Source organism: Carcharhinus amblyrhynchos, unplaced genomic scaffold, assembly GCF_965287045.1.
Source record: "Carcharhinus amblyrhynchos unplaced genomic scaffold, sCarAmb.v2.hapA scaffold_44, whole genome shotgun sequence".
NCBI lineage: Eukaryota > Metazoa > Chordata > Chondrichthyes > Carcharhiniformes > Carcharhinidae > Carcharhinus > Carcharhinus amblyrhynchos.
In genome coordinates this window covers 3073314-3087200 of record NW_027649785.1, presented here as the reverse complement: position 1 = coordinate 3087200, position 13887 = coordinate 3073314, and the positions used below count along the sequence as shown (strand labels likewise).

Genomic DNA, 13887 nt, shown 5'->3' with positions numbered 1-13887 from the left:
TTTACAGAATAATGATTGGAATGCAGTTCTTTACAGCTAATCAAGTCTCAAAGATACAGACAATGTGTGAAGAGAGCGTTAAGCATAGTTTAAAGAGTTAGTGAGATTTTGCAAGTCCAGGCAAGTCGTGGGAATTACAGATAATGTAACATGTACCCAAGATCCCAGCTGAGGCCATCCTGATAAGAACAGGATACGGTGCTCGACTCATCGATCGACAGTTCCAACACGCCACAGCGAAAAACCGCACCAAAATCCTCAGAGGATGGACACGGTGGACATCCTGAACTTACCCGGAACGGAGAAGCTACGACATCTCCTCCGGAGCCTTCAACATATAATTGAAGATGAACGTCTCGCCAAGGCTATCCCCATATCCCCACTTCTTGCCTTCAAACAACCGCACAACCTCAAACAGACCATTGTCCACAACAAACTATCCAGCCTTCAGGAGAACAGTGACCATGACACCACACACCCCTGCCACAACGACCTCTGCAAGACGTGCCGGATCATCAACATGGATGCCACCATCTCACATGAGAACACCATCCACCGGGTACGCAGCATGTACTCTTGCAACTCAGCCAACATTGTTTACCTGAAACTCTGCAGGAAAAGATGTCCCAAGGCTTGGTACGCTGGGGAGACCATGCAGATGCTACGACAAAGGATGAATGAACACCGCTTGACAATCACCAATGTTGACAATATTCCCTTCTGTTAGGGAACACTTCAGCGGTGCTGGACATTCGGCCACTGATCTTCAGGTAAGGGTTCTTCAAGGCGGCCTTCACGACACACGACTGTGCAGAGTCGCTCAGTAGAGGCTGATAGCCGAGTTCCACACACATGAGGACGGCCTCAACTGGGATCTTGGGTTTGTGTCACACTATCTGTAACCCCCCCACGACTTGCCTGGACTTGCAAAATCTCACTAACTGTCCTGTCTGGGGACAATACACACGTCTTTAACCTGTGCTTAATGCTCTCTCCACTCACGTTAGCTGTATCTTTGAGACTTGAATAGCTGTAAAGAATTGAATTCCAATCATTATTCTGTAAATTGAGTTTGTGTCTTTATATGCCCTGTTTGTGATTAGAACTCTCACCCACCTGACAAAGGGGCAGCCAGTGCTCTGAAAGCTAGTGGCTTTTGCTACCAAATAAACCTGTTGGACTTTAACCTGGTGTTATAGACTTCTTACTGTGTTTACCCAAGTCCAATGCTGGCATCTCCACATCATGACTACTATCTGCAAGACATAGGTCAATTGTATTTTGAGTACTCCACTTGCCTGAATGAGTGCATCTCCAACAAGCAAGAAGCTTGACACCATCCAGACAAAGCAGCCTCATTGACCAGCATCCCATCCACCATCTTGATTATTCTCTTTCTCCATCACCAATGCACAATGGCAGCCCTGTGTTTCATCTACAAGATGCATTGCAGGAACCCACTAAGGTTCCTTCAATAGCATCTTCCAAACCTTCTAGCACCTAGATGGGCATCAACAGCAGATGCGTGGAAACATCTGCAATTTCTCCAAGTTGCACACCATGCTAAATTGGAACTATATCATTGTCCCTTCACTGTTGCGGGGCCTAAATTCTGGATCTCCCTTCCTATCAGCACTGTGTATCTACAACACACAAACTGTACACTGGCTCACCAAAACCTTCTCGTGGGCAATTTAGAAAGGGATAATAAATGCTGGCTTAAGCAGCTATGCCCACATTCCGGGAATAGTTTTTTTTTAAGTTGCACTTGTTCAAAAAGATGCAAGAATAGATTTAGCAATTGCAGGCCAGTCAGTTTAACCATAGGGTGGTAAAGGTTTTAGAAATAATGCTTTGAGATAATGTTAATTGTTACTTAGACAAGTATGGAATAATTTACAAAAGCCAGCATGAATTAAATACAAATTGTATTTAACTAGGTCAAGTTTTTAGTGAGTAGGGAGAATTAATGAGAGTAAAGGGATAGGCATGAACCTCGGGCCAGTGGTTTTAGCTGGGGGAAGGGTAATTATGAGGCTATTAGGAGAGAATTAGGAAGCATAGGTTGGACTAGGAGATTACAGGGACTGGGAACGTCCGAAATGTGGAAATAATGAGCCTTTGACTAAACATCCAGGAAACAAAAATTCTCTCAGTGCCCTCCTGCCACACACAACTGCCCCTCCCCGACCATCAAGATCCCCCGGACAATGTGAATCATTTCCCTTACGTTGGGAGCCTCCTCTTGGCACGAGCAGACATCAATGCTGAAATTCAGCATCGACTCCAGTGTGCCAGTGCAGTCTTCGGACGCCTGAGGCACAAAGTGTTTGAAAACCAAGACCTTCAATTTGTTAAGGGGAAGTCTTGCCTTATGAATCTGATAGAATTTTTTGAGGAGTTGACAAAAACGGTTGACGAAGGACGAGCCGTTGATGTTGTTCGTCTATGTGGATTTCAGTAAGGCGTTTGACAAAGTCCCTCATGGTAGGTTGGTTGAAAAGATTAAGGCTCATGGAATACAAGGCCAGGTACCTAGATGGATTGATAACTGGCTTGGTAAGAGGAGACGGAGAGTAGTAGTGGAAGGATCTTTTTCTAGCTGGAGGTCTGTCACTCGTGGTGTGCCTCAGGGCTCAGTACTGGGACCTCTTCTATTTGTAATATATGTAAATGACTTGGAAGAGGGAGTAAGTGGTGTGATCAGCAAATTTGCAGATGACACTAAGATGGCTGGATTGGCGGACAGTGAAGAGCAGTGTCAGGCAATACAACAGGATATGGAATTTAATCCTGATAAATGTGAGGTGATGCATCTTGGCAGAAATAATGTAGGGGGGAGTTATATGATAAAGGGTAGACCTATAAAGAGTATAGAAACGCAGAGGGACCTGGGGGTGCAAGTGCACAAGTCTTTGAAGGTGGCAGTACAGGTGGAGAAGGCTGTGAAGAAAGCTTATAGTATGTTAGCCTTTGTAGGAAGGGGTATAGAGTATAAGAGCTGGAGTCTAATGTTGCAGGTATATAGAATGTTGGATAGGCCGCATTTGGAGTACTGTGTCCAGTTCTGGTCATCTTGCGGAAAGACGTGGAGATCCTGGAGAGAGTGCAGAGGAGGTTTACCAGGATGCTGCCTGGTATGGAAGGACTGGGTTATGAGGAAAGATTGGACAAATTGGGGCCGTTTTCCCTAGAAAGACAGCGACTGAGGGGAGATCTAATAGAGGTATATAAGATTATGAAGGGTATAGATAAACAGTGGTAAGCTTTTTCCTAGGTTGGAAACGCACATTACGAGGGGCCATGGGCTTGGTGTGAGGGGGACGAGGTACAATTCGGATGTTAGAGGGAGGTTTTTCACACAGAGGGTAGTGGGGGTATGGAATGCTCTGCCAAGCAAGGCGGTCGAGGCAGGCACATAATGTTAAAATGGCAGCACGGGCTCGTTGAGCCGAAGGGCCTGTTTCCCGGGCTGTTTTGTTCTTTGTTAATTCCAGAACCAAGCTCATGGTCTCCATTCTCCAGTATGCATCAGAAAGAATGTACAGCAGACACCTCAGATCCCTGGAGAGAGATCACTAGTGCTGTATCCACCAATTCCTGCAAATTCACTGGCAGGATAGCTGTACCAATGTAAGCATTCTCTCCCAGGCCAATATCCTAGCATCAAAGCACTGAACACGCTTGAGCAACTGTGATGGGTGGGTCATGTTGTCCACATGCCCACATGGAGTGCTGTACTCCAATGGCAAGCAATCACTAGGTGGGTAGAGGAAAAGCTGCAAGGACAGTCTGTAATCCTCCTTAAATAAATGCAACATGCCCATCAACACTTGGGAATCGCTTGCCTTAGATCACACTAACTGGAGATGTGTCTGCGAAGGTGGCAAGCACCTCATGTGTCACTGGATGGAACAGCAGAAGCCTAGTGTAAACAGTGGGAAGAGAGCACAGAATCCAGTATCCCACCCACTCACCTCACCAAACATCAGCAACCAAACCTGTGCAGAGTCTGCAGCTCCAGGAATGGACTATTCAGCCACTGAAGAACCCAGCTGTCCAGAGTTGGAAGCAAGTCATCCTCGACCCTGAGGGACTGCCAAAGAAGACAATGATGCCAGGTGTAAATGTTACACCAACTATAGGCCAGGCAGCTGGTCAATGGTGAGGAAACGATAGTCCAAAAAATAAAATTAATTGGCATTTGGAAATTTATGGGCCATTGAAAGCCAACATGATTTGTTAAAGGCAAATCATGTTTGAGAATGAGCTTGATTGATTTCTTTGAAGTAATGGAAAGGACTAATAATTATGCGTATGGATTTTAAAAATCATTTGATAAAGTGCCACACCAAAGATTTCTGTGCAAAATTAGTCGTACAACTAAATAGACGGTGACAGTTTAGATATGAAATTGGCTAAGGGACAGAAGGCCGCAGGTAATTGTAAATGTTATTGCTCAGATTGGGGGAGGATGTTGGAGAGGGAGCATGCAGTGGTGCTCCTCAGGTCAGTATGGGATCACTGCTCGATATATATAAATGATCTATACTTGGATATCTGGCACACAATTTTACAGTTTGCAGATGACATGAAATTTGAAAATGCAGCAAACAATGAACAGAACAACAAGATACTGCAGAAGATTTTAGATTGATGAAGTAGCTGAATGTGTAGCAGATGAATTTTAATACTGATAATTGTGAAATGATGCACTTTGGTAGGAAGAATAAATATAAAGAAAACATTAGTCCCTCAGAGACAGAGAAAATGACAGATGTCAGTTACCACTTGATGGGAGAAAAAGCTGTATCGTATTATGAATCGGTGATCAATACCGTTTTTACAAATTATTAGTACCAATATGTTCACATTAGCAGATGGTTTACGGTCTGGGAGATGGCAGTTTAACATTTTGGAAAGATACAAGGGGGGAAGAAAAGACCTTTTTCATGCAGCAAGTGAAATGACCAGGAACACACTGCCCATGAGGGTGCTGTCAGCAGAGATTATTGGTGATTTTGGAAGAAAGTTAAATGGGCGCTTGAAGGAAAAATTTCTTGCAGGGCTGCAGAGATGTGGGGGAATGGGACTGACAGAGGGCTGGCATGGACTTGTTGGGCTGAATTGCCTCCTGTGCTGGAAATATCTCTGACTATATATGTTAGGATTCCCTCAAATGACATTAAATGGGTTTCAGTCAGGCAGATCAAAATGTAGGACTTTCAGTTTGTGATACAGTAGTTAAACCAAATCCAAAATTACAAAAATTAAGAGGCACCAGGTAAACCTTAACTACTTTTTATGCCTTTTGTGCACCATCCCTAGATTCTGACTCCGTGGGCCAACTCAGTTCTGATGATCATTCTTCTGGATTGGAAGAGGAGGAGCAGTCCTGTCTGGTGCCCCAGGAGTCACTTACAGCAAAAACGCCAGACCAAGAAAAATTTCTCAAGCACAACTTTGAAGCTTTGGCTAATGAATTTTCTCATGGTAATAACCTATATAAAATGTGACTTCCTTACTTCATTTAGTTTTAGCATTTGCAGCTATATGTCACTAAAATTGGCTTGTTAATTTTCAGAGAAATTTGACAACTCATTGAAAGATCTGCAGCAAACTGTAGAGAATGAAAACAACTTTTTCCTGAATCCCCGTCTGAGTATCTCTGCAAGATTTCTGTCCCGTTGCCAGAAAAACAGCAGGTTTGTGTTGCACTGTCCCAAAAAAATTTAAACTTCAGGTTCTTGATTATATTTTAGCAGTCAATCACTTTGAAGGCTGATTCAGTTTGAGGTTTGACTAATTATCTGAAAGTTCTTGATGCATTATAATGAACTATGTACTCAGTTGCATCAAGTCTCTCTACAAAACCTTGTCATGACTGGTTGGTGGCACATCAGCTATCTCCCACTGTTACAGCCTGTTCCCTATTCTGCTCAAAAGCTTGGAATTGATGAATTTATCTGCTAGTTTACACAAGTTAGATCCTCTAATGTATGATCTAAAGTAACACACAGCATATATGTCCAGATTGGACAGAAAATAGATCTGACCAGGTCGAATGTGCATGACTGTCCCTTAAAAGCAGCACCAAAATATTGGCTTTTTCAAGGATATTGCCATTTAATAGTTTGTCAGTGAACATACTTAACATGTCAGCAACATTTATGAGCCAGACAATTTTTCTCCCATAATCTGCCTACATGCTTTCAGCAGAAGTTGCTGAACGTTAAGCAGTAGTGATATTATGCTTCTTGGCTATTGCAGTCATGTCCTTAACCTTGGTCTCTGTTGCTAATGTAGTAGAAATTACTGATAAAAGTAGAGGGCTTTCCTATCCAGTGTGCTGAAGCAAACTGAATGTTGACAGTTTTTGATTACTTTATTGTATACAATCTTTGAAGTTGAAAAGCAAAAATGGACATTTTAGATTGCAAATCAATTGAGATGGTTCTCCAGAGGAAATTCTAAGTCTTTTCAGATAATTTAATATTTTAGAACGTCACACTTCAGATTTGCTGTTTCGGGCATGTATGTTTCTGAACATTGTAGCTTCTATATTTCCCTCCAGGGTAGCAGCAGCAGCTTTCCCCCTCAAAGTCCCGCTGCAATCTCAAGACGTGAGTAGCTAATTTTGAATTCATTAGTTTTTCTCATATTTCAAGATCCGATTATGGTCCAAATCATGTATATAGTTGTGGTGTGGTGTTACCTCTAATCCAGTTTTCAATGGCTATCAAATCGTCCAATATAGTTGTGTTGAGTTTGTACATGCAGGCCATGAAGAATACAAGTTAGAGAGATAACTGCAGTACAGTAGTGTTAATTCTCCAACTTGCTTTCTTTCAATTGCAGCATTTTGTACTAGGAGCACAGTTCACTGAATTTAACCTTAAATTCACTTGTACCAATTGACAATGAAGAAACTACTGCCAATCTCGGCACATTGACACTATAACTTGAGTCATCTCCTAGGTAGGAGATAATTAACACGTGCGTAAAGCCTATAGTGCTAAATTAAGTAAAGGATTTAATTATTTTTAAAGCGTATGAACGTTATTATAGTAAATAAAGGGAATTGAGCATGCTTTCCAATGAATTTGAATGCATTTTGAAAGCATGACTATTCTTACTAAATTTATTTTTTGGTGAATATGTAGTCAGAAATCCATCATCAACTGGCTTAATTTTCTCTCCTAAATGCAGAAACTTCAATAATTGAAGTTATCTTCACTAAATCCTATCCTATCCTGATCTCCACATGTGCATGCTTTCAGGCAGAGATTGTTGTGTGGTAATGAGGAGCTGTTCCTAGCCCAAAGTGTTGCAGCAAATTCTACCATTGCTACTGTTGTGTTGGATGCGATCAGCACAACCAGTCATAAAGCCTGTGCTGAACCATTTAAGGGTGTCATAATAGTGATGTATGTTCATTGATTCACAGCCTTTCCAATCCAGATGTTGGATCACATTTGCCAAGTATTATATGGCGTAAGAGCAGGAAACATAAGTTCCCCACATTATGTTGCATTATTTGATTGAGAAGTGAGGCAAAGGAATTTGGTACCAGTGCATTAGAACTGTCGACTGAATAATTTAGCGAACTTACTTTCAAAGGGACGCTTAAAGCGAGTATACTTTCCATCATGTTTGTTTATGATCATCTTTTGCTTTAGGACTAAACTTTAGTCAGTATGCTACATTTATTGTGACTACCTTTCTTTTTGCTTTTTGATTTGCCAAAACCATGGACATCATTCTGAGGAGCTTTCAAGAATAGTTGTGTAAATTATGATTTTTATTATCTGTTGAACCTGATTTTAGAAACAAATAGGAGCAGAAGTAAGCCAATCGGCCCTTTGAGCCTGCTTGTCTTTCAGTTTGATCATGGCTGATCCCTATCTCAGTGATGTGGAGATGCTGGCATTGGACTGGGGTGAGCACAGTGAGAAGTCTCTCAACACCAAGTTAAAGTCCAATAAACCTGTTGGACTTTAACCTGGTGTTGTGAGACTTCTTACTGTCCCTATCTCAGTGCCATACTCCTGCACCCTCCGTACTCCTTAATGCTTTTAGACTCTAGAAATCTATTGCCGCCTTAAATATATTCAATGATTTGGCCTCTACAATCTTCAGTGGTAAAAAATTTCACAGGTTCAGCACCCTCAAAGTAAATAAGCATCTCCTCATCTAAACATATTTTCAACAACTGATTTTGTATTTCAGCATTTGTAGATTTATTCCTTTATCTCTTTATGGCTAATGGGATGTCGAAGTTCTCAAACAGCATTTATTACTCCAATTGATGCAGTGGTAGAAATGTGATGTAGTTTTGTGTGTCCGTGGAATGCAGACCCCGTTGAAACCTCAGATACACAACAAAAATAAGACCAAAGAAACGTTTATGAAAAATAGATGTATCTTTGTTATTAATATCTCTCCCTGTCCTTACCACACCCCCCCCAACCCCACAGCTAAGTTATAAGTCTACACAGTTGAGTGCTGAAGAGAAATCTTTTAGAGGAGTTGAAGGATGCGAAGCACGCCCATCCTTCGATGGGGCAAAGAACGTTAGCGATGGAGAGATGAGTCAAAGTGAGAAAATGTGCAGTGGAAGTGACTGGGGAATAGAGTCAATAAGTTCAAGTGCTGAGATGTCTCAAACATTGACAGGGGTGAAAGATGCACCGCCATATAATGGAAGAAGCCTGATGTGTAAACGGTCAACATCTGTGATGGACCTGGTGCAAGCTGGTAAGAGTTAACCCAAGAGGTTTTGTTACTTACAAAATGGTAGACATTATGACTGCAAGTAAAATGTCTTTTGTTAATAAAATGATTAATTTCTATCTCTCACTTTGTCTACATGTTTACTACAAGCACACTAACTTTTAACCATCTTTACTTTTACACAGAAGAACAGGTATCATCTGCTTCATTCGTAACAGCGTCACAGTCTGGTGTGCATAATATGAACGTAAATGAAGGGGCAATGCAGAGACATTCATTGTGTGGCAAAATGGACATGCTTGCAGCAACTTTTAACAAAGAGATGTCTAAGAACAAACCTGGAAAACCTAGGTCCTATATGCACCCAACTGCCAGTTTCAGAGCTAAAATGTCACGCAGTGCATCAATGGAAGAAAACCTGAATCTGAAAACTTTGGGACAGTCGAGCACCATGAGTTTACCCAGTTCTAGAGCAGTGTCTACTACAGACTTAACAGAGTCCGTGGACTCAACTCCATGTGAAGATGGTCCAACTGAAAATTTCAAGGAAAAGGTTCCGCCAAGAGTGATATTACAGAATGGTACTTTGTCTTATGGGAACCATCAAGCTAGAGCTAACTTGACGCTAAAGCTTTCCAAAATGCACACAGACAGACTGCTGATGCCTCCACCAATAGCTAATGGTGTTGCTGTTTCAAAGGTCAAACAAAAACTGCGTGCTGGTCAAGATTCCGCACGGCCATCTACTTCCGCAATCACACCCACGCAACCAGCATGTCTGGCTAAAAAAGATCAACCGGTTTATGAAGACCTCAAGAAAAAAGAAAGCAGCCCAAACATGAACTCAGTCTTAAAGAGTGATGCTGGAAATTTGGATGACTGTAACAATTCTCAAGATTCACAATTCACAATTCTCAACAATTCTCAAGAGCACACGTCGGAAGAAATTCAAACGTGGGATTCAATTACTTCACCATCACAGCATGACAGCATCAATCCCAACAGGGATAGGATGAGCAATAATTCTATAACTATCACCAAAGGAAGCACCTTTCCTATGGATGTTGCTAAATCACCCAGAGAAAGTGTGGGGTTTGAAGAGCAACCCACCAGTGAAGCAGGTAATATTTATAATATGTATTTAACTTCCATTGCATCTCTGGCTCCCAATGTTTTCCTTTCTCGAGATCATAGTATGACCTTCAAGCAAAATATAAAATTAATCTTTGTAATTCTGTCAAAATAAAGTTTGTGTTTTATTCGAGTATTCGAGTACAAGAGCAAGGATATCTTTCTACAGCTGTACAGAGCCTTGGTGAGGTCACACCTGAATTGTGTGTGGAAGAATGGCACTAGAGAGAGGATCAGCAGTGATCATATTAAATGGCAGAGCAAGCTCAAAGGCTGAATGGACTATTTGCTTCTATGTTTCTACTCTTGGCTAACTTGATTTAGAATACTTGTTTTTTTTGTGTGGCTTTGTTTCTTTCCCCCACCCTAATGCGACTTTCATTTAATAGCCTCTAATGTTATATGATTCTAACGTTTAAGCCAGCTGAACCGCAAATGTTGTGGTTGTCTGAACACTTGGGCTGTGTTTTTTTTTAAGGATATGGTAGGACCTTCTTCCATTGTTTGCCCAGCAGCCAAAAAATGACCATATGCAGCATGAGAGAATCCAACCATGTGTCTCCCTTTGATATTAAATGGCATTGCCATTGCTGAATCCACAACTATCAATATCCTATGGGGAGGGAACGTCTGGTTGTGAGAACAGGTCAGAGGCTGGGAATCTTGTGGAGGGTAACTCGCTCCTGACTTTCCATTATCAAGAAGGTACATGTTAGGAGTGTGCTGGAATACTTTCCACTTGGCCTGGATGAATGCAACTCCACCAACATTCGAGCTAGACACCATCAGGGAAAAAAACATCCTGCTTGATTAGCCAAGGGTACCCATGCCCTGTGAAAGAATAAAGAAAATCCTTAAGATCAAGACTCGGCCAATGCATCTCATTAGGGTAGTCACTAACCTTTCTGAGTGAGGCCCACAGTCCTAAACAGCATTTGTTTGCAGCTGCTCTGGAGAATCCCAGAAGGCTGCCATATTTACTTTTAGCATCACGTATGCCACATATATCAACAGAAAATTGAACGTTATGCAACTATCAAATCGCAACATAAGAAATAGGGTAAGCCATTCATCTTTGAACCCACTCTGCTTTTCCATGAGATTATGGCTAATCCTCTACCTCAACACAATTTTCCTGCTGTATGCCCAAAGAGATGCACATAGAGATCTAATGGTCTCAGTCTTGAACAACAGAAAATGTAACCAGCAGACTTGATGAGGGGGAGCTGGAGGATGTAGTTTATCTGGGCTTTCGATATTTTGATAGTCCCATAGAAGAGACTAGCATGTAAAATTGAAGCGTGTAGGTTTGGAGCTAGTGCATCGAGATGGATAGAAAACTGGGTGGCAGACAGGAAACAAGGAGTAGGAATAAACAGGTCATTTTCCAAATGGCAGGCAGTGACTAGTGGGGTCCCAAAGGGATCAGTGATAGAATCCCAGCTATTCAGTATATATTAATGATTTAGATGAGGGCACTAAATATATTATCTCCAAATTTGCAGATGACACAAAGCTGGGTTGGAGAATGAGCTGTGAGGAGAATGTAGAGACGCTTCAGTGTGATTTGGACAAGCTGAGTGAGTGAGCAAATGAATGGCAGGTGCAGTATAATGTGAATAACTGTGAGGTTATTCACTTTGGTAGCAAAAACAGGAAGACAAATCTGGGTTTTAAATTTAGAAAAGTGAGAATGGGCAGTGAGACCTAGATGTCCTTGTAAATCAGTCGCTGAAGATAAACATGCAGGTGCAGCAGGCAATAAAGGCGGCAAATATATATTAACCTTCAAAGCGGGAGAATTTGAGGAAGGAGCAGAAATGTCTTGCTGTAATTATACAGGGCTTTGGTGAGGCCAGACCTGGAATATTGTGTGCAGTTTTGGTCTCCCTATCTGAAGAAGGATGTTCTTGCTGTAAAGTGAGTGCAGCAAAGGTTTATCAGAATGATTCCTAGGATGACAGGACTGGCGTATGAGTCAGTTAGGATGATATTTATTTGAGTTTAGAAGAATGAGAGGGGATCTCATAGAAACCAATAAAATTCTAACACAGCTAGGCAGGGTAGATGCAAAAAGGATGTTCCCAACAGTAGGGGGAGTCCAGAACCAGAGGTCATATAGTCTAAGGATACAGGGTAAACCTTTTAGGACTAAGATGAAGAAATTTCTTCACCCAGAGAGTTTGGTAAGCCTGTAGAAATCACTACTGTGGAAAATGGTTAAGGCCAAAATATTGTACATTTTCAAGGAGTTGGATATTGGTCTTGGGGCAAAGGCGTTCAAAGGTGTGGGGGAAGGTGGAATCGGGCTATTGAGTTGGATGGTCAGCCAGGAATGTAGTGAATGGTGGAGCAGGTTTGAAGGGCCGAATAGCATACCCCTATTTTCTATACACTAGATGATTGACCCTCGTTCCTCTAGGAAGAGAATTGCAAAGATTCACTTTCCTCTGAGTGAAGAAATTACTCCTAACCCAAAAAGGGGAAAATATTTGTGTATTTCACTGATGCTACTTGAATCTTTTCCTCAACTGGTTCTTGATTTTTTTCAGATCTTGTAGTAAGTATTGCAAACTGTGAGTATGTTGTAACAGAACTTCAGAACATTTTGCAGAAGGCCTTACAGTTGTACAGCAAGGTAGGCGTATGTTGATTACCTTTGTCAATATTTTATTTCTACTCTTTCCCATTTCAGGCAGTTTTGTTTTCTTCGTGGTTTATTGTACATTTGACTAACTAGCTTTGCTACCCCTACCTGTCCAACTTCAGTGAGTGCTTCTCTAAATAGTTGCATATCAAGATAAGTGGAACTCATTTCATGAGCACTGGTTGAGGTGACCAATGTGGGTGCACTTAAGGGAATCTAGATAAAAATGAGGGGATAAAGGAAGAGAAAGTTATCTTAATGGGTTTTGATTAAGAAGGTTAGAAGAAGGGCCTTGGGGAGTGCTGGCACAAAGCTATTGAGTCAAACTGTCCATTGTTTTTGCTCACAGCAGGGTCCTGCATAGTATTTACAAGAGCTGAGCCTATGTATAATGTTATATTTGGTTTCAAGAGAATACTATAGCACTTAGAATGGGCTCCATAAATTTATACTGCTCAGAAGCACTGCATTTAACTTTCCTTTTCACTGCCTAAAAATTAAAAAAAATCACTGAATAATTTCTTCATCAATTTCTAGAAGTCTCATTATTTTTGCAATGAATATGTGCCTAAAGTTGAATCAAGTAAGCTTTCAATCACCTTAGGAGTGCAGGGCAGGGATGCAGCAGACTGGAATTTATTATGTTATATAGCATTTATCTGTTTGGTATTTACTAATAAGCTGTCAAAAATACTATACCTCAATTTTAAATGTTAATTTTAAAATGATGGAGGATAGACCAAACACCAGTGCCTGACGTGAAACTCGGTGTCTCAATGCTCCTGAAGTTGTGGAATTTTCTTTCTACATTTAATTATTATGCTATTGCCTCTAGTTCAAGTTGCACCACTCCACCTTTTTCCATTGAACAGAATCTTCATTTCCCAAACCACAATCTGCATCACGTAGAAGGGCCAAGGCAGCATTTGTATGGAAACATACACCTACCTCCATTTACCCTCTCACCGTCCTACTTGGATGTGTAATAGCATTCCTTCAGCATCACTACCTGATGGGCCTATGGGTGTCCCTACACCTCGGTGTCCTACCACTACTTGTTGCGGTTCAAGAAGACAGCTAGCCACTATCACCTTGAGAACTATGAGGGACAGGGAGCAATGCACGCACACACTCAACTTTTTTTTTTAAGGGAATTATCACTATTTTAAGTGGCTATTGAAATCAGGTTGATATTAAACTCTGCTGCAGAATTTATCTTATTTGCTGGTGAAGATGACAAATGTCAAAATTCTTGGATCCACCTAATTGAGTTGAAAGAAAGCATATTTTGAGACCCTCATTCGTTGAATGCCAATGGGATAAAACGAGTTTAGATGCACGACATTTAATTAAAATAAGTACTTAGGTGCCGGATG

At 41.3% G+C, this 13887-nt stretch overlaps 1 protein-coding gene across 1 annotated transcript in view; it reads left to right on the top strand.

Moving 5' to 3' along the window:
* Positions 1-13887, top strand: part of LOC145337178 (mitogen-activated protein kinase-binding protein 1-like) — a 117605-nt gene that overhangs the window by 101651 nt on the left and 2067 nt on the right. The window contains exons 25-30 of the mRNA XM_080181976.1: positions 5329-5493; positions 5585-5705; positions 6575-6623; positions 8478-8757; positions 8919-9854; positions 12417-12502. Coding sequence (XP_080038102.1) covers positions 5329-5493; positions 5585-5705; positions 6575-6623; positions 8478-8757; positions 8919-9854; positions 12417-12502 — 1637 coding nt within the window. The remainder of the gene's footprint in view (positions 1-5328; positions 5494-5584; positions 5706-6574; positions 6624-8477; positions 8758-8918; positions 9855-12416; positions 12503-13887) is intronic.